This window comes from Cervus canadensis, chromosome 18 (genome assembly GCF_019320065.1).
Source record: "Cervus canadensis isolate Bull #8, Minnesota chromosome 18, ASM1932006v1, whole genome shotgun sequence".
NCBI classification, from domain to species: domain Eukaryota; kingdom Metazoa; phylum Chordata; class Mammalia; order Artiodactyla; family Cervidae; genus Cervus; species Cervus canadensis.
Genome location: NC_057403.1, coordinates 36,842,438 through 36,862,667, shown reverse-complemented (window position 1 = coordinate 36,862,667; position 20,230 = coordinate 36,842,438). Strand labels below are relative to the sequence as shown.

Sequence of the window (20,230 nt, the reverse complement as noted above, 5' to 3'; positions counted from 1 at the left end):
GCTATCTCAGGGAGCCAGAGCCTAGAGCTCCCAATCTAAGGGAGAAGTGAAGGGCAAAGGAGAGCACTAGACTTGTATACCACACTGCTCTCAAGTTATTGCTGAAGAATGGTGAAAAGACTGCTTTGTTGCAGTACTGACTCCCTGGCCTAAAATTCATATTCAGTAGCTATTATTTGAGCATAATTTTTGTTGTTGTTTTGCCAACATGCCATTAAAGATTCAGTGGCATGTAATTTTATTCGGCACTCAATATTTACCAAGCACTAAGGAGTCAATGGAGACCAAAATAGACGAGTTCTTTGCTCCATTGGAAATTAAATCTATGAGCTAATTATTATGTATTAATATTATATATCAAAGTATTTTTGTGTATAGTCAGCTTGAGTGCTTCTTTGTGAAAAATCTTCTTGGATTTATCCTAGTCTTAAAATCCTGAACTGTCAAGAACCTTCCAGGTTGCTTTAGCAAAATGAAGTTAAGCACGCTAGGCAAAAGGAGAGCAGAATTTTGGTGAAGGGAGCAGAAATAACGCAGCTTGGATCAGGCTTTTGCTATAAAGGTTATCACCTGACTTTTTCAGGAAATCATGTGTTTATCCTTATCATTAAAATGTCCTTGGTGAGTGGGGGGATAGTGCTGGTTATAGACTCTCATCCTCAAGATGTAAGCATTGACTTCCTCATAAAGACACGTGAAAACTGTATTACGTGGTTTTTTATGATGATAGAGCACCATTTTTAATCATCTTGTTTTAAAACTTGAACAGTGAGATAAGAGTTGAAAAAGCTGTGGTTTTATGGCAGCCTATAATATCTCTGAAGTTATCATCTTTGGAAGGAATAAGCAACAGAAAAGATGACTGTGAGCTGAGCACTTGATTCTATATTTGGCTTTTCGCCACTGCTGTGAGACCTGTTTAAAATAGACACTGTCAAAGTCAAAATCAGATGCCATGTGTTAATTTTAATAACATTCTCTGGTCCCTTCCCTACCACACCACCTAAGTTCCAGATAGCTTCCTAGTAATTTGAATTAGGATCCATTTATTCAGTCATCAGAAATTGATGTTTCCTTGGTAGTAAGGTCCTTGTCCTTTGAGAGCTCATAAGCTATTTGAGAGACAGATAATACTGATACCTACTGACAGTCTGATGAGATGAGTAACATTAGAGGCCATGCACAGAGATCACAGCCACCCTTGGGCTCTCTCTCGGCACAAAACTGACCCACAGACCCACACGTGGACACCACACTGCAGCACTGTTCCCTGTTGATGTGACAGAGGTGCCGAGGCTGCCTTGTCTATTCATACCCCTTGATTTGCTATATACATGGCCTATATACGGCCCATGGGACTCTCCAGGCCAGAGTACTGGAGTGGTTAGCCGTTCCCTTCTCCAGAGGATCTTCCCAACCCAGAGATCGAACCCAGGCCTCTCCCATTGCAGGCGGTTTCTTTACCAGCTGAGCCACCAGGGAATCCCATATATATATGTATATACACATACATACATATATATACTACATAAGATTTTTTAAAAATCTTCGTTATACATACAAGGAAACTGAAGAGAAAATGTACTGACATACATCCCCATAACTTTTCATTTACATAGAAACTATTTCAGTGAGTTATTTCTAGCAGTCAGGAGTCAGTTTAGATTAATTCCATCGTTCTATGCAAACCATCAAGAATGGTCAATAAGTCCTAGCCTGGAAAATTTATTTAAAAAGCACCATCTATTTGGCACAGGCCTTCATAACTCTGTGTATCAATGACCTTCAAAAATTGATCTCAGTTAGTGATTATTGGATCTAGCCAGCACTACTTAATCTTCACCCTTTTGTGCTTAATTCCTTTAGCTTATAGTTCTGTTTCTTTACTATTCTGCATTAAATACTAATCACAGTTTAGTTCAGTCGCTTAGTCGTGTCTGACTCTTTGTGACCCCATGGACTGCAGCACACTAGGCCTCCCTGTCTATCACCAACTCCCGGAGTTTACTCAAACCCATGTCCATCGAGTCGGTGATGCCATCCAGCCATCTCATCCTCTGTCATCCCCTTTTCCTCTTGCCTTCAATCTTTCCCAGCATCAGGGTCTTTTCCAATGAGTCAGTTCTTCCCATCAGGTGGCCAGAGTATTGGGAGTTTCAGCTTCAGCATCAGTCCTTCAGTGAACATTCAGGACTGGTTGGATCTCCTTGCAGTCCAAGGGACTCTCAAGAGTCTTCTCCAACACCACAATTCAAAAGCATCAGTTCTTCGGTGCTCAGCTTTCTTTATGGTCCAACTCTCACGTCCATACATGACTACTGGAAAAACCATAGCTTTGACTGGATGGACCTTTGTCGGCAAAGTAATGTCTCTGATTTTTAATATGCTGTCTGGGTTGGTCATAGCTTTTCTTCCAAGGATCAAGCGTTTTTTAAGTTCATGGCTGCAGTCACCATCTACAGTGATACTGGAGCCCAAGAAAAGAAAGTCTGTCACTGTTTCCATTGTTTCTCCATCTCTTTGCCATGGAGTGATGGGACCAGATGCCATGATCTTCGTTTTTTTAGTTTTAAGCCAGCTTTTTCACTCTCCTCTTTCACTTTCATCAAGAGGCTCTTTAGTTCCTCTTCACTTTCTGCCATAAGGGTGGCATCTTCCGTGTATCTGAGGTTATTGATATTTCTCCTGGCGATCTTGATTCCAGCTTGTTCTTCATCCAGTCCAGCATTTTGCATGATGTACTACTCTTCATATAAGTTAAATAAGCAGGGTGACAGGTATACAGCCTTGATGTACTCCATTCCCTATTTGGAACCAATCTGTTGTTCCATGTCCGGTTCTAACTGTTGCTTCTTGACCTGCATACAGATTTCTCAGGAGGCAGGTAAGGTGGTCTGGTATTCCCATCTCTTTAAGAATGTTCCACAGTTTGTTGTGATCCACACAGTCGTCACATATGCAGATGACACCACCCTTATGGCAGAAAGTGAAGAGGAACTAAAAAGCCTCTTGATGAAAGTGAAAGAGGAGAGTGAAAAAGTTGGCTTAAAGTTCAACATTCAGAAAACTAAGATCATGGCATCTGGTCCCATCACTTCATTGGGAAATAGATGTGGAAACAGTGTCAGACTTTATTTTTTTGGGCTCCAAAATCACTGCAGATGGTGATTGCAACCATGAAATTAAAAGACTCTTACTCCTTGGAAGGAAAGTTATGACCAACCTAGATAGCATATTAAAAAGCAGAGACATTACTTTGCCAACAAAGGTCCACTGTGGTTTTTCCAGTGGTCATGTATGGATGTGAGAGTTGGACTGTGAAGAAAGCTGAGCGCCAAAAAATTGATGCTTTTGAACTGTGGTGTTGGAGAAGACTCTCGAGAGTCCCTTGGACTGCAGGGAGATCCAACCAGATCTCTATCCTAAAGGAGATCAGTTCTGGGTGTTCATTGGAAGGACTGATGTTGAAGCTGAAACTCCAGTACTTTGGCCACCTGATGCGAAGAATTGACTCATTTGAAAAGACCCTGATGCTGGGAAAGATTGAGGGCAGGAGGAGAAGGGGACGACAGAGGATGAGATGGCTGGATGGCATCACCGACTTGATGGACATGAGTTTGAGTAAACTCCGGGAATTGGTGATGGACAGGGAGGCCTGGTGTGCTGCGATTCATGGGGTCATCAAGAGTCGGACACGGCTGAGCGACTGAACTGAACACGGTCAAAGGCTTTGGCGTAGTCATAAAGCAGAAGTAGATGTTTTTCTGGAATTCTCTTGTTTTTTCTGTGATCCAACAGATGTTGGCAATTTGATCTCTGGTTCCTCTGCCTTTTCTAAATCCAGCTTGAACATCTGGAAATTCACGGTTCACATACTGTTGAACTAATCACAGTCAGTGTGATTACTAATGCCCAGTCAAGCCAAATTTTCATCCTTCACTTCTTTGCCTTTCTGAATGCTGCTACCTGAAAATTTGTCTGTTGAGAATCACAGACTTCTGTATAAGAGACCTTATTAGTTTATAACACCATCATTGATTAGCCAAGGAAATGGGAATCTCGGATATGTGAAATAATTTGTCAAGGATACACATGGAATTAGTGGCAAAGCCTGCATTCAAACCAAACCTAATTTCTAGTCCATTCCTTTGCTCACATATTTTGCTTTCCCAGGTCTTTATTTTCTCCTCAGGTCACAAGGCTGCTCCCACTCGTTTTTTCTCAGCCTTTTGCTCTTCAGTGGGACTGTGAAACTGCTCCCGTACTTCCAAGTTTCTAGTAAGAAGGTGCATAAATCTCCTCTTGATCGTTCACTGTAGTTTCTTACCCATAGGATTTCTCCTTTTGGATGTTCTAATTTCCAAATTCAGTTCCAGAGCTGACCTACCACCTTCCTCTAAATTCCTCCTCAGCTTATCTCCAGTAGTGACAGCACTATTCTTCCTAGACTTAGAGCCCTGGTGGTAGTAACGAGTCAGTCCTTTCCTCTTCTTAGTCACCACACTCACTCTTAGAATTGTATTTGTCCAAGACCTTTGCGTTTTCTTTGTCTAAATGATTTCCATGCTCTTCTACTCTTTTGGCTTTCAAGAAGTTGAACAGGTGTTTTGAAACTGATTCTACCATTTACTAAGCAAATTGTGTGAACTGACAAAACCTCTGTTATCTATCTGTAAAATGGGATAATACTGATCTTAAATTGTTGTCAAGATTAACTGAAACAAGATATAAATTTTCAGTTGTAAAGTTTAACTCATAGATGCTCAATAAATATTTGTGGAGTGAATGTTACTTCCCTTTTCCTTATAGCCATAATGAGTATATGAGTTTGAAAATTTTTTTTAACTACTAAACAATAGATTAGATATTAATACTTGAAGGTTTTTTTAATGATGAATAGTGTCTCCTTTGCTCTGTGATCACTTCAGATGCTAGTTATGGAAAGTTTTTTTTCTCTTGGTCTATTTTTTTTTTTTCCCTTGGTCTATTTTTATTTATAATAGCTGTACTGAGATTCATCATTCATTCATAACTTTAGAATTCATCTTTGAAAATAATACAGTTCAGTGGTTTTTACTATATTCATAAAGTTGTAGAACCATCATAAGTATGTAATTTTAAAACATTTTCGTTACTCCAGAAAGAAACCCCATACCTCTTTGCAGTCACTCCCTGTTCCTTCCTCCCCATAACTCCTGGCAGCCACCTATTTATTTTCTGTCAGTTCTGACCATTTTATATAAATAGAATCCAACATGATAGGACCTTTTGTGTTTGGCTTTTTTCACTTAGTGTAATGTTTCCAAGGTTCAATCCATGTTGCAGCGTGTATTTAGAACCTCATTCTTCTCTAAGGCTGAATAATATTTCGTTGTATGGAACAGACCACATTTGTTTATTCATTCATCAACGGCAGACAGTTGGGTTGTTTCCACTTTGGGGCTATTGTGAATAATGCTGGTATGAACATTTGAGTACAGGTTTTTATGTGGAAGTAGTTTTCAGATCCTTTGAATATATGCTTAGGAGTGGTCTTAGTATAGAATTTTTAGTTGATGAAGCAAAAGAATTTTCATTTCAAAGCAAAGAGTTCGAATGGTGAGAGAACTAAAGGTTCTAATTTGGGATGTTTCCTTCTATGTTGGTTCCTAAGATTAAAATTCTTTGCACTGGACCTCACAGAAAGCTATAAATCAACAAAATCAAGAGCCTTTTCTGAAAGGATCAGAAATAATACAAATGCCCCTATATAATAAAGGATGTTTGTATTAGCATAGGGTAACAAGGTAATCCCCAAATCTCAACTCTCATCAGAGTATTTATTTTCATTCACTTTATATCCAAGGTGCACTGCAGGAATCAGAAAAGGAAAACTCTCCTAAAGGGATGCAGATTAAGGAAAAGTTAGGTTAAATATATTTCAGAAGAATCCTGTCTTCTGCTCTGCAGCCTGAGCCTTCACAGTGAGGGTAGGAACGTTTCCCCTTTCCCTGAGCCATTCCCCTTCCCAAAAAAACGGAAAGGTAGAGAAAGGGGGGCCTGGAACAGCTTTTGGAATGATGTTTCCATCCAGTTCCAGAGTTGGCTTCAAGCACTGCCTTCACTTTTTTAGAAAGCCACAGAAAGGGAAAAAACATCTTTGAAATAGAGCTCGGCTTCGAGCATCATATGGTCAGTCACACAGAGGTCACTAATTACTCTTCCCTTTCTTGTTTTTCAGTGAACGAGGTAATTGGGAGAGACATGTCCCAGATTTCCGTTTCCCAAGGGACAGGGGTGAGCAGGCAGGCTCCCCTCCCGGGTCCCAGTTCCCTGGATTTAGGAAGATCCGACGGGCTCTGACAATGCTCACTGCAGCCTTGTGTCCACCATCATGTACTTCTCAGCATGTTTCTCTCCTTGGACCTTGGGTTTCCAACTCTGCAACCTTCAGGATGGAGCCAGGAGTTGGGATCACCGTATGTGGGGAAAGCAGCATTCCTCCAATTCAGGCCTTGGGAAGATTTTGTAAGAGAACAGGAGCAGTACAGGCTGTTTGATCTTTGGAGAAATGAGCTTTGCTTTTTATATTTAAATAGGATACTTTTATATGATGGGTGCTTTGAGTGTGAATGCAGCAGGCTCTCCATTTCAGAGGTGCTGCTTCTGCAGGTGACCTGGTTGCTTAGCTAGGATTGGTGATTTGTACTGCTTTAGGTCATTTGAAGGACTCTTTAGCTTTGATGGTATTTTTAAAGTAGAAACTTTTGATAAAACTTTCCAGAGGTGAAAGAAAAAAAAAAATTACCCCAAGCCCACACTTATGCCTCAGAAACTCAGCATGTGTCCTGGAAGCCTTTCATAGATTTATAGGAAGTAAAGCCAAATGTAGCTCATACTTCTTTATAAAAGTAAACTCTTAGATAAAATGAGAAGAGACCATTCCAATCACTGAAGTATTGGAATACAAAATGACATTCCAGAGCATAGCATTTTTGTAACTTTTTAGGTAATCTTCCTGCTGTCTCTCCATACCCTCTCCATGTTGAAATTGCTTTTTTCCCCTCAGGGCCTTGGGTAAATTAACTACATGTAAGGGAGCTTTGAAAGATCGGGGTTTTTTTAGCTTGATATCTTTAATTCCTGCCATCCTACTAACAGGTAGGCTGTGGAGTGTTTTTCCTTTTTGTGTCCTCTGGTCCCAGACCTTTTACAAGTGGAAGCATCAGCATTTGGCTACCAGAGTCTCTTGATGGTTTATTTAGGCAACTTTGCTGCTTCTAGCTCATCTCTAGAGGCCAGGCTGTGTCAGAAGCCAAGCACAAATGAGCTATGCTTCAAGGACCAGGGCAGAGGACCCGCAGGATTCCAGATGGGAAGCTCTTAAGATCTGCACTGGCGTGGGAGGCTTTTCCCTTGTTGTTTACAGCCTGAAATGATCCTGGCCTATCCTGCCCCATCCACATGGCCTAAAAAGCAGCCTTTCCCTAAAAGGCTTTGAGGCAAATCCAAAAATGAGATACCATTGTAAACCTGCCCCTCCACACCAAAGATGCCCTGGTGCTGCTGCTGGTAAGGCTGGTGCCCAAAGAGGGCCCAGCAAGAAACTCCAGCCTGCTGTCTACCAAAGGAGGTGCCCAACTTGGGTTCTCTTTTCAAACCCTGCCCTTACCCATCCCCTTAGTGGGATTAGTTTCCTGTTCCAAGGCTTGGGCCTATTTCAAGGCCCCTGAAGCTTGTAGTACGTTTTCAAACAAAATGTACTTCTATTCAGGAAGCAAATTTTCTGAGTGCCTACATAGGAGAGACAGTGTGGTGGGCTCGTCAAAGGCTCCATGCTGTTACTCTAGGGGATTGTGGGTCCCAGATGCCAGGACTCTCTACTGAAGCCAAGTGAGGCCTGGGTGGAGGGAGCCAGCTCAGTGTCCACCGTCTCTAGTCAGCCTGATAGGAACTGTTGACCTACGATGAGGAAGTATGGTCTTTTTTTTTTCCTTTAAGCCACGATGTTTTCAGTTTCTCCCTAAAATTAGTTAGAAAAAAATGTCTTTCAGCAAATCACTCTAGTCCTTCCTGGAGCCCAGTGTTTTCACCTTTTCTTTGAAAGTGAGTTTTGTGTCACAGAGTGTAGATAGTGAGATTTGCTTTGGGGCCTGTGGTTGGAAGCCCAGAGCTTCCTCTGGAGGGTTTTGGGGGGCTGACCCTCATGAGATGGCCAGACTTGCCTCCGCCCTCATGCCCCTGGTGTAGCCACCTCACATGGGGTCCTTACGAGAGCTTCCTTTGCAAGACCCTTTGGGGGTTGCTCTGTTGCCCTCAAGAATAAAAGCCTCTATGATCCAGAGTTGCTATGCACCAAAATTTGATGCCTTTTAAATACCTTGATGCCTGTAGCACTAGAAATGCTTTCCTATTTAAAATAAAAGTTAAATTTTAAAATAGAGCTTTGTATACTACATAAGCAGTTTTGTATCAGCTTTGTAAAAGCTTTGGTGTAAGAGACAGTATTTTTTGGCTTTGTAGACAAAGACCTTAATTTTTGTGCAACATAGTGGTGTTACAGCACACATCCATTGGACTATGCAAATTGAATTCTAGTAACAGCACTGAGCAACTGGGCATGTGCTAGCACCCACCCCTTCCCCCTCCAACCCTGCTAGACCTTGGGTTGAGGAATGGGATGAGCAGCCTTCTGCTTACTGGAGATACACAGAGAAACTTGGCTGAAAACAGCTTTTAAAGGAACAGATGTCTTTGAGTTTGAGTGTGGTGCTGCTGCCCAGGGTGCATCCCACCCCAGCCCAGGGCTAGCCCCTATCACCAGAGCTCTGCTGAGTCCAGCTGTAAAGCCCTGTTGTTGATACTCAGAACAGATGGTCATCTGTGTGGCTCCAGTGGGTTCAAGTTGAAACCTTGTATTTTATAAAATGGATGATGTTCAATTAAGGAACTGGTTCTCAGTTATGTTTACAGCACTTGAGATTGTGTTTTCTTGTACAGTTTGTATTTTAAAACCTTTTATAGGAGTACAGTGCTCCTTACACAAATACAAAGGGAAGAAGCCAGCAATTCAGGCTCCTCAGTTACAGTGCTGAAATAATAAACGGTGACAGGTCAACAGTCTCCTTGAAATCTGCCTGAGTGTTCCTCTGCATGGGGCTGGTGTGGAGCCCCTCACTGTGTGCCAAAGGGAAGGGCACTTGGGCTTTTAAAAAGTCCATTTGGTTAGGAACGTTTATTTTACAGAGGAAAGGGTAGAATTCCAAATTCCTTCTGAAGCTTCAGTTGGGCACCCTGCAGTGGGTGCAAAGGACATCCCAAGGTGTCTGCTGAGTTCAGGAAAACTGACCTGCCCAAGGTGTGCATGAAAAGTAGGCAGAAGTCCCTTTACAAGTCAAGCCTGAGTTTTCCTGTGGGGGCCTCCCGCCCCCTAGTGTCCTCTGGGGATACTGCAGTACAGTCCATTGAAACAGTGTGGTTTTTGCCATCTGCTATTCCTTGTGCCAAGCTCCAGGGGGGCCAGCATCCTTAGGTGGGACCACCCCTGGCACCATGTGGTCACTGAGGTCCAAGTATCCTGGGGAGTGGGACCAGCACTCTGCTGCCCTGCGCCCCGTCAGGAGGGACAGGGGAAGGTAGGACACTGGTATCTTTACTCAGAAAGAAGCTCCCTGGAGTCATACACTGAAAGCACCAGGGCTTACATTTTTTAAAAAGAAACCAAGCCTGCTGTGGACATCAGCCCCCCAGAATCTGTAGGCACGGGCCACAGCCAGAACAGAACAAAGGCTCTCTGGGTGCTACTTAAGGAGCCCAGATCTGACCACTGGGAACAGGGTAGCGCCATTTCACTCCCAGCCCTGCATTCAGGGTCCAGCCGTCATCTCTGATGTGGACAGGCAGAGTGATAAGTAGGGGGAGCTGGGGCTTGATCTCCTCTGGGGGCCTTCTGAGAATTTTGAAAAGCCAGAAAGAAGCCACCAGGTTGAGGGCGCTGGTTCTCTGGAGTCAGGAGAGTCCCATTAGCTGAGGACATCAGTCAGCTCTTACCTCCTGGCTCCCTCACCTACAAACACACCCATTCTTTGGGGGCCTGTAGCACAGTGCGAGCTGGGTCACCAACAGGCATCAGGCTGGTGTAGTCATCAGGGGCTAGCTGCAGGAGGGACAGAGATTTAGCCAGGGAGCCCCAGGCTCAGTCAGCTTCCCCAGCCCTCCAGCCACACCTCACCTGGTAGGCCTGGAAGACGCTGAGCAGATCCTTCATACCAGCTGTGTATGGGACTCCCTGCATACGGACCAGGGCTCCTGGCTGGGACAACACGGAGGTGGGAGCAGAGGCCAGGGCTGCAGTGGGTGTGGTGAGGTAGCCCACAGTGGTGGGGGAAACTGGAGGGCTGGGGGAAAAGGCAGGGATTTAGTAGTGCAGTCCCAGTTATGGCCTACACCGAGCCCTGCCTGCCTCCTCCCTTGCCTCTGCCTTGTGTTTGGTTCATTTCCTCCTCCCTGAAACCCCTGCCTCCACAGAGTCCTCCCTATTCCAGTATGTAGGTGGCATCAATCAGCCCATGCTTGTCACTCCCTCACTGTCTCAGAATAAGGGAGCTCCAAGAGGCCTTGAGTTATGTGGTCCAGGAAGGGGATCATGGATCATAACCCTCCCGCAAACCAAGACAAGAGGGCAAGACTGAAGTTCTTTTAGCAGCAAGGTACCTGGGGTAGTACGCTGTGTAGTTCATGTAGAGTTGAGTGGCTGGCCCTGGGTAGTAGGCAACCGGGGTGGGAGCAGCAGGCACCCTGGCAGCTGGGAGCAGTGCTGAAGAGGGATACAGAGCTGCTGTCTCAGTGGGAATGAGGGTCGGGGTGGCCTGGAAGGTGGCGTAGGCGGGTGGTGAGAGGCCTAGAGGCAGAAGCAGAGAATGTATCTGCAGGGAGCCCAGCACTGCCCTGGGTGGGGCAGCCAGAGAGGAGTCCCCCCACGTAGAAAGTGAGGGTGATAACAGCCTGGCTCCCACATGCTGCTTCCTTCCCTTCCCCAGCCCCTGGGACACTCACAGGGCAGCTTGCAGGGCGGAGGGGACATGCCACTGCGGCCCAAGGTGCCCCCCATCAGGACACGGCTCATCTCCTCTGTGGAGCAGGGGACCACCTCCACATAGCGTTCCTTCATTGCTTTCTTATGGCAGCGCTGAGCAGCAGCTAGGGCCCGCTCTGCTGATGTCATCTGGATGAAGGCATCCCCGGACGGCCGGCCCTGTGCACACTGCCTTGTGAGCGAGAATCCCTTACTCCCAACCATGCCACCCCGCCAGCCCGTCCCTGGGCAGCAGCTTCACCTGCTGGTTGAGCACCATATGCACACCGTGAGGCCGAATGTCAGCCGCCGCCTCGCCCAGAAAGCTGAGGATGTCTTCGATGGAGGCTGTGTAGGGCAGGCCTCGCAGGCGGACACAGTCTCTCCCGGTCCCAGCTGCCAGTGGGAAGGGGATGGGCAGCAGTGGAGCAGTCAGGGTGGGAAGGAGTGGGCTGGAGGCGTAGCGGTTCAGGACCTAGAAGTAAAGGAAGCAGCAGGCTAATTATGCCAAGGAGGGCAAGGCCAAGGCAGGGGGAGAAGGGGCACCCTAGAGAGGTGGGCTGGGGGGGCCTGGGTGGCTCACCTGCTGCACCTCAGCTGCAGTGCTCCGGAAGAGTTCAATGTATCGCTTACCCAGCATGCCCTTATGCCTGCGTAATGCAGCCTGTGCCAGCTCCTCACAGGCAAAGAGGGCAAAGGCATCGCCCGTGGGCCGGCCATCAGGGTGGCGCACAAAGAGCAGCCCATCAGCGCCCCCCGTCACGGGGCACTCTGGCCCCAGAAAGCCTAGCACGTCTGCTGGCCCAGCCGAGAAGGGCAGTCCCCGCAGCCGCAGGATCACTTGGTCTTCCCGTGACAGGAAACGGGCCACCTCTAGCGATGTGCCTTGGGGGAGGGGGGTTGCGCATGGGAGTCACCTACTGACTTCATCTGTGCCCGTCCGAATAACCCACCCACACCGGCACGCAGGGGATCAGGAAGGCATGAGGAAGCAAGACGTGTCAAGAGCCAGGGGGCACTAGGCACTGTCAGGAGCACACTCACCCCCTGCGATCTTCACAAACTCCTCTCCTGTTGCCTTATACACCTGTGGGGACAGCCCATGGGTCTCATGCCTGCCCAGCCTCAGCTCTGCCCTGCTCCGCTCCCAGACCTAGAGCCCCACCTCGATATAGCGGATGCCCATGTGGTGCTTGTGTCTCTGCAGTGCTAGGTCCCGCTGTTCGCTGTCCACAAAGCGGATGAGAGCCTCACCATTTCTGCGGCCCTGGGCATTGAGGCACAGTGCTACACCACCCCTGCAGAGCCAGCACTGCGTTAGTCCCTCCTGGGTGGGCCTGCCCTCCCGTGCCCACCCACCCTGCTGTACCACCTGGCAATATTGAGCCCTTTGAAGAATCGAGCCACGTCCTGGTCTGATGATTGCCAGGGCAGCCCACGAGCCCGAACCACAGTCTCGCTATCCACCACGTCAGCCTTGCTGCTGTGGGGGCAAGGCACAATCAGAGCTGTCCAGCTGCTGTCACCCCCAACCCTGCCCCCTCACTCACCAAGGCCCTGTCTCATATTTCTGCTTCACCACTTCAGGCTTCAAAAACAGTTGACCTGAGAGGAGATACGGCATGGGGGTCAGCAGGGTCAGGTGGCGGGGGGCTGTCTCCCCACCAAGCTCTGCAAAAAGGACAGTTGAGGGGGATGAGGAGGTAACAAAGGGGCTTTCTTCACCTGTGGCCTCTCAGAGAAGGTGACACGTGGGGAGGAGAACTTGGAGGAAGTAAGAGGCAGGCATTCACCCAGCCATGAGAACAGGTGAAAGGTGGTGAGGGGAACCTTACCACTGGGACTTTCAAGCAGGTGGAGGATGATGGCTACCATTGTCTTCACTTCCCACACCCCAAAATCATCCTCTGTGGCATCTGTCTCCAGCCCCAAGTCTATGAGCAGAGAATAACAATGAAATCCCAGCACAAGAGGACAACCAGCATGTCCCACTGATGCTCACGGCCCCTACATAAACACATGCAGAATCCCAGCAAACACGTTTGTTTTGGCTTGTGCCATCTGTGCCATTACAGGTCCCCAGCCTAGATAAATGGAGACATATGCCCACATTCCAAATGTGCCCCAGCACAGACACACAGACTTGCAGTCAGCAGTTCATGTAAACTTGCATGTGTTCATCCAACCTGCCAGCATGCACATACTCAAGACACATTGAGCCTGCAGCCACCCTTCCACCCTCACTCTGCTGGGTTACAGATACCCTGTGCCATGGTGGCCACGGTGAGGTCCCTGGCAGAGCGGGCGCTCGGGTGCTGCACGTGGAACTCTCTGCGGAGGTCGTAGAAGGAGAAGAAGGTGTCGGGGAGCACCAGGTTCTGGGGGCACATGGGAATGGGGATGAATGGGGGAACTGAGCTGCCCTGGCCTCCCCCCACCCCCGCCCTGTGACAGTGGGCATCCTGGGAACTGTGCCCCCTGTTGCACCCTCAGTGGTGGCATACCTTCCTGGAGGCCTCAGGGTGCAGGACCTGTCGCAGCAGTTGCTGCCCATCAGTGCAGAGCATGTAGGGGCCCCCGCCCAGCAGAGCCACATCCCCGCTCACCAGCTGTGAGAACTGGGAATAGGGAGTGAAGAGAGAGACAGAGGGACTCACCGCCAGGTGGGCAGGGGGAGGGAGGGTGCAGGCTTGCAAAGCTGGTTCAGCCAGATGTTCAGCCCTTCCCTGCCTGGGGAGGAGGCTGCCACGCCTGCTGGGCCTGGCTCTGTGTCCCACCCCCTCCCTCTCCATCCACTGTCACCTTCTCCAGGCCAAATGGGAGCAGTCACAGATCACCCGAGCCCCCATCACACACACTCCAGGAGTCTGGAATGGGGCCAGAGCAAACACCTGGTGGAGTGGGACAAGCAGGTGGGGAGGGGCGGGACAAAGCAGGTTAAACCTGTCCCTGACCAGGCACCACCCTCAGACAGGTGAGGGAGGCCCAGCCTGCTCATGGTCAATGGCAGCCCCGCCCCTAGGTCTGACCAACCCGGGGGCCGAGAAACTCCAAGGACAGAGCTCCACACCTGAACGCCAGGGGCAGCATGAGCTTTGACCCAGACCGATCGACCGGCTGGCACTGGGGTGTTTGCTCATGGAGGGGGCGGGAAGCGGCCCAGCCCCTCCCCCATTCTCATCCCCGCCGGCGAACACGTAAGAGCACAAACCACAGGCCCAAGAACCTTCCCTAGCCCGAGCTTTCCCATCTGAGGCTAGCAGAGCAAGGCGACCCAGCCCACGCATCCCAAGTGGGGGCTAGTTAGGGAGTCCTGGAACAGACTCAGGTTCCACATCGTTGTGCCTGTTTCCTCATCAGGAACCACCAAAGTTGTCGGAAGATGAAAGAATTTGTGCTAGTAAAGCACTTTCACTCATTCCACCCAAGAGTCAGGCACAGGGTGAGCGCAGTAAAGAAGATAAGAAAAACAGCAAAGGGAACCGCCTTCCACTTCAGCCAGGCCTTTGCACTCAGGAGCCAGGTAGCCCCCCAGGCGGGGTCCGGACAGCGCCCATGCCTGGCCAGCCGACCGGGACAGGCCTGGACGAGCAGCTTACACCTGGCGGCGTCTACCTCCGGGGCAGACACCGCCCTACGCCCCCGCTGCAGCGTCTCCCAGGAGGGTGGGTGGGCAGGACACAAGCCGCACGGACCGTGACCTGTGGCCAAGTCTGGGCCCCTTGGCCCTTTCAGCTTCCGGCTGCTGTTTTGGACGACCTGGCCAGGCAGGTTCCCAAAAGCGTCTCACCTACCTCCCCCCGCAGGCCTGGAACTCTGGGAGGGTCTCGCAGCCTCCATCTCCACCCCCTCAGTAGGAGTGGATCACTGCAAAGTCTGAAAAGACGCCCCCCTGGAACGGCCAACACATGCGGACACACGCACATTAGGGAGTCGCTGAAAGTTTCAAACAACAGGAACCCGTCCTACCACCCTGGCCACTTGGTTGTGGTGCGCCAGGCCTCGCCTCCTGCCGCCTCTCCCGCCGAGAAATGTCCCTGCAGCCCGGCCGTGCCTCCATTCACCCCGGCCCCGGCGCTCACCTGCTGCAGCACTTTGTCCAGCGGCTCGGCCCGCGCCAGGCTGTCGGAGCTCAGGCCGCTCGCCTCGCGGCACTGCGGGCTCAGCGCGGCCGCCTCGGCGCGAACCAGTGACTTATGCAATGTCCCCACCTGCGAACGACGGGGAAAACCGATCAGCCACTGCGCTCCTGGGATCCGAAGCTCTCTGGAGATCTCAGCGCCCCCTTCCCACCCTACCTGGCGGCTCCGCGGCTCCACCACTTGCCAGACTAGGAGGATTAAGTCGGTCTCGTCGGAACCCAGGTCCGGCCCCAGCGCACCGGCCGTGGCCCCGAACAGTACGACCAGGGGTCCAGGCCCGGGACGGGGGTCGGCAGCGGAGTCTGCAGTGGGGTTCGGGCCTGGGGGCGGCGGCTGGGGTGGCGGCGGAGTCATGGCCGCAGAGGAGAGGGGCTCTCCACCAGAGACACACGCGGACCGACGAAGCGCACGCACGCACCGACCGACGGCAGACGCGGCCCGGCTGGGGCGGGACACCGTGTGTTGGGGGCGGCACCTGCGGCCCGGCTGGCGCAGTGGGCGCTGCTGAGACCCGCCCGCGGCGCCCCGCGGGGCGGGGCGGCTACCGGCCCCCGCCCTCTCTGGGCGAGTTACCTGTCGGCCCCGCCGGCCACGTGATCGAGGGCCCGGGAACGGTGGGGGAGGGCCGCTAGAATCCAGCCCTGGACGCTCACACTCGCTCTCCCGGCCTGGGCTCGCGCTCAAAACCCAAACTCCACTCCCGCAGCCGACCCTGCCTGACTTCTGGGGCGACCCCCCCACCCCCTCCCACTCCCCTCCCACCAGGGCTCCATCAAGGAAAGTGCAAAACTGGGGGCCTTCTTCAGTCCGTAAGCGGCAGCCTAGAGGCTGTGGGGGGTCACGACGGCCAGTCTGGATGGGTAAAGTCAAAGGGGGCGGTAAGAGTTACCAGGTATCACCCCAAGGCTTTTATGGTGATTGCCAGAGGTCGACTGGGGTGGGAGGAGAGTGGCAGGAAGCACAAGAGAGCATTAGAACCATGGGGGGATTCACCAGAGGTCAGTGGGCAGGGTTTGTGCACACAGGTGCGAAGGCTGGGCCTTAGCCGGGCTCCTGGAAGTGCCTGCGATGCCAAAGCGCGGTCGGACGTGCGCAGGACTCGGTCTCGGGAAGGAAGAAGCGCGTCTCCCACATCCCCGGCCCCAGCTCCCGAGAGCGGGCCTCTAGACGGCGCTGAGCCGGACTGCCCCAGCAAGGAGCCTCACCCCCACCCGACGTTTAGGGCTGCGGTCTGCTTTCGCCCTTCCGCGTGGATAACAGGCCTGTTGCTGGGAGTTGAGAGCGCGCTAGCCGATGGGGGCTAGCGGCGAAAGTGCAATGTGCTCAAGGGGGCCGCAGATCCTCCATCTCTTCTTTGGACAGTCCCCCGTGGAGGGCTCCCAGCACCCTTTCGTCCCGTCGGGTTTGGTGAGGATCCTTTACGGTGAGTTTCCAGGCAGCCCCGGACTTCCCCAAATTCCCCCGTTTATGTGACTGAGAAACTGAAAAATCCGGTAAGAAGGGGCTCCAGCCCGGCGAGAGTAGACACACCGGGTTGCGAAGCCCGAGCTGGAACAGGGGCGCGAGCCGCATTTCACGCTTTCAGAGAAGCTGGGAGCTGCGTTCGGACTTTCGGACGACTGAGAGCGAAAGAGCCCGGGGTAGAGGAGCCGCCTCCGAGGCCTTACCCTCTGATACACACTGCACCGCGCGTCCCCACTTGGCGGATGAAGAGACTGAGGCGCCCGGGACACGGCGGCCGGGAAGCAGAGGGAAAGCAGACTGGCCTTCCAGCGGCTGCTGGCAACCCGCGCTTCCTCTTTGAGTGCAGGCGAGTGTCCGCGCTTCGCTGCCCTAGGTTAGACCGCCACCCAACTGCCAGCCCGCTGACCCCACCCCTGGACACACTGAGCCAGTTAGGCCCGGGGGGAGGAGGAAAAGCGCTCTTCGGGCACCACCCTCCTCTAGATAAGCCTGGAATGTCAAATATTTGTCCGGTGGGCGGGACGCAACAGCGAGGTAAAGCCCCTCCCTCACCCGACCAGGAGCGCGCGTGCGCCAGGCTGAGTCCGGTCTTCCTCCCGGCCACGCCCTTGCAGCTAATTGCAATTCACCCCAACAGCACCCCATCCTCTCCTAAAACTTCGCTGGCGTGTATCGCCCCTCGCCAGGCTCCAGTCTGGGCTCTGCTCCTAGACAACAGAGCCCCGGGCCATCCGGGCGGCTACCTGATTTAAGTCTCTCATTTCCTGGTATCCCCATCCTTTCAACCACTAGACCTTCGCGCTAGGTCCTGTTTTATTCATCATTCAGCGCAGGTAGGTCTCCACGTCAGGTTCCCGGGGAAGCCTCCCGCTCGAGGTAACCCCTTGGTACCTCGAGCCGTCCTGAGCGCATTTCCACTGGAGTGTACGTGAGTGTACAGGTCCTTGCGGAGTAGTAAACCCAAGCGTGGGACGGCTCTCCCAGATACCCGCGCACCTGTCTGCCCCCTGCCCCCCACATGATAATTCCTGATGTTAGGACTCTTGAAAAACTAAATTTGTTAAAACTACGTTGGTCCCCCTGTTTTGCTGAGCTCCCTTACTCATTTTCAGATGGTCCTCCCAGATCACCCCATTAATATTAAACAACCCGCATTCCTGTCCCCCAACCGGCTCTCACGTCTTCTGCCACCACTAAAACAACTCCTAACACGATAAATCGTTTATTGTCTCCCTACCCCACCACCCATCCCCTCCCCATCCCCCACTCTAACCCAGCCCCGTGAGAATATCCTCGAGGAAAGGCTTATCCAAAGTCTATCACTGGACCTGCCGGGCACATAGTAGTAACATAGTAAGAATGAATGAATGGTTGACTAAGCGCTCTTCCTGTATTCCATCAAAAGTAACCTTCCCTGTGGCCACAGGACCTTTGTACTAGAGTCTCATTTTTGCCCTTTCCTCTCCTTCCAACCCGCCCTTGCCCTAGTTAACCCCTGCTCTCCCTCCAGATTTTCCCCTCAAGGCACCTCCCTCTGTAGCAAGGGTACCCACTGTGGTTTGAGATTTTTGTATTTCACTGATAAATGTCCCCCATCCTCACCCTGCTACTAGCTAGTGTTCACAAGTCACGAATGAATGAATCAGAGATAAGATACGCGAGAGACGTCAGCGAGGCTCCAACGGCACAGCCAGATTCCTTTTCCAAACAGTACTTTGGGTATTCAGGAAAAATCAACGTGGTCCGGTGAGCCTGCCGGCAAGCTAGTGGAATCCCATCCTCACTGCAGCGCTTGGAAACCTGCCACTAAGGCAGTGGGCGCTCCAGCTGCAGGTACGTGAAGGTCTGAGCAGATACAGGGTGGGGTTCCTCCCCTGGGGAGTGTGGCTTTTCTCGTGGAACTCCAAGACGAGGAATGGTGTAAAATCACGCTCCTCACTCCCAGGAAATATTCCGTTGTCAGAGGATTTGAGGCTGAGCGCTTGCTTGGGGGGGTCCATCGCGGCGATTCAGAGTCGCCAGCCCAGGCCCATTCCCACCCTCAGCGGCCAGCGGCCCCCAGTTCGGCCAGCTGCGACCCTTTCTTACCTATTCTAGCAAGCCTCCAGAATAGCTAGCGCACTGGGTTCCCTGGGGTTTCCATTTTCATGCATTTGCTCCGCGAATATCCGCTGAGTACCCACCAGAGGGCGCACTGATTCCATCGACGGAACCTGGTGTTGCGGAGTGGGCAGGAGCTGCTGGCATTGGAGACTTCACCCTAGGACACCCTAGGTGAAAGGAGAGGCCCTTAACATCGCCTCCCAGGTCACTTACCTCCCCCTGAGAATTCTTAGTTCCAAGACCAGGGATCGAAGCTGTGCCCCCCTGCAGTGGAAGCATAGAATCTTAACTACCGGGCTGCCAGGGAAGTCTCAATGTGATCTCATTTAATGTTAAATGCCACAGGAATAAGGGTATAAACTGGGACAAAAGTAAGGAGGCTACTAGGGAGATGCGGGTAATCTGGCTTTGGGAGAGTAGAGCTGGGAAAACTTGGTGACTATGTAGTTGTGCGTCTGAAAGTCAAGGAGGTATCTAGAGGTCTGCAGCCTAGGGGATCATGTTAAAAATGGGGGACCCTCACCCTCTGGCCCCTCTCTACAGTGCCTGCACTGGTTTATTACTGACTAGACCTTGGCACCCCCTCCTCCAGTGGTCATGGCTCTATCATCTTCAGGGCCTATGGGAGTGGGCCAGCAGGGAAACCCTCTCAAGGACAGGGCCACCCTCTGAGGGGCCCATAGGCACCTGAGGCTGCTGGGCTGACAAGGCATTTAGACTGTGATCAGAGTCCAAGGCAGGCCAGGCTGTCTTGATCTCCACCCTGTCCCCACTTAACCCATAGCTCTAGACACCTGCTTAGTATGGTCACCCATAGCAGGTCTGCATCAGATCAGTCCTCAGCAGCCACTCTCCTGGGGTCTGGGATGGAGGGGAGGAAGGGTTTTAGAAGGGGGTCCCTGGGCCAGGGTGTGAGGTGGAAGATAATTTGACTTTAAGTGAGGAGGATATTCCAACCACAAATGTGTTTCACTAAAAGCACATGGGAGGGGCATGCCAAGGTGGTGAGTAGATTCATTGAGGGTCACTCCAGGAGGTTAGAAACTATCAGCCACTGACTAAGAGAAAGAAAGGGAGGGAGAGAAGGAGGGAGGCAGGGGCAGGAAGAGATCTCAGGATCAGCCAGGGATGACCAGGGTGTTGACTGGCTCTCAAGAAAGGGATGTGTGAAGAGCCAAGAGCTCCTCTCCAAACATGCTGGTTCTCTATTACAAAGTAATGCCGGCTCCCAGAATATTACTGGCTGTCAGACCTTTGCCCAGTCTATTTGCTACCAGCCCCCCGCCCCCCCACCCCCACCCCCGATTCCATGCACAGAGAACCTGTGTCCTTTCTGGATGCCCGGTTTGCGTGGGGTGGCAATGGTGGAGGAACATCAGGGGAACTCGCCTGTGGGCTGGTGCAGGGTTGAGGTTCAAGCCCACTCTTAACCCGGCGAACAAACCAGCCAGGGATGGGGGTGAGAGGG

General features: G+C 51.4%; 2 protein-coding genes across 6 annotated transcripts in view; one reads left to right on the top strand and one right to left on the bottom strand.

The window, feature by feature from the left end:
- NFATC3 (nuclear factor of activated T cells 3) overlaps positions 1–9,102 on the top strand; it is a 92,745-nt gene extending 83,643 nt beyond the window's left edge. For both annotated transcript variants that reach the window (XM_043436386.1, XM_043436385.1), the window contains one exon: positions 6,221–9,102. Coding sequence is in view for 1 of the 2 variants with exons in the window: in XM_043436385.1 (XP_043292320.1) it covers positions 6,221–6,342 (122 nt within the window). In the remaining variant the exon portion in view is untranslated. The remainder of the gene's footprint in view (positions 1–6,220) is intronic.
- Positions 9,103–9,195: 93 nt separating this feature from the next.
- On the bottom strand, positions 9,196–16,934 carry ESRP2 (epithelial splicing regulatory protein 2). Of its 4 annotated transcripts, none has more exons than XM_043436390.1 (15): positions 15,352–16,934; positions 15,136–15,264; positions 13,558–13,671; positions 13,317–13,431; positions 12,889–12,987; positions 12,604–12,658; positions 12,426–12,536; positions 12,219–12,351; positions 12,098–12,140; positions 11,637–11,938; positions 11,316–11,528; positions 11,035–11,233; positions 10,693–10,795; positions 10,211–10,376; positions 9,196–10,135 (listed from the first exon to the last, which is right to left on the bottom strand). In XM_043436390.1, exons 1-15 carry the CDS (start codon positions 15,547–15,549, stop codon positions 10,046–10,048), a joined length of 2,070 nt encoding a protein of 689 aa, XP_043292325.1. In that variant the 5' UTR covers positions 15,550–16,934; the 3' UTR covers positions 9,196–10,045. The 4 variants fall into 4 exon arrangements, with proteins under 4 accessions (XP_043292325.1, XP_043292324.1, XP_043292323.1 ...); XM_043436389.1 differs by having other exon boundaries at positions 10,693–10,879; positions 12,426–12,533; positions 15,352–16,932; XM_043436388.1 differs by having other exon boundaries at positions 10,693–10,879; positions 15,352–16,931.
- Between the last annotated feature and the right edge of the window lie 3,296 nt (positions 16,935–20,230).

Excerpts from the sequence above, each read along its gene's own strand:
- ESRP2 (XM_043436388.1), bottom strand. The coding sequence starts at position 15,549 with ATGACTCCGCCGCCACCCCAGCCGCCGCCCCCAGGCCCGAACCCCACT. Across the intron at positions 15,265-15,351 it reads TGGAGCCGCGGAGCCGCCAG|GTGGGGACATTGCATAAGTC; the intron begins GTAGGGTGGGAA and ends CGTCGTTCGCAG. Across the intron at positions 12,141-12,218 it reads TGGGCATCCGCTATATCGAG|GTGTATAAGGCAACAGGAGA; the intron begins GTGGGGCTCTAG and ends CTGTCCCCACAG.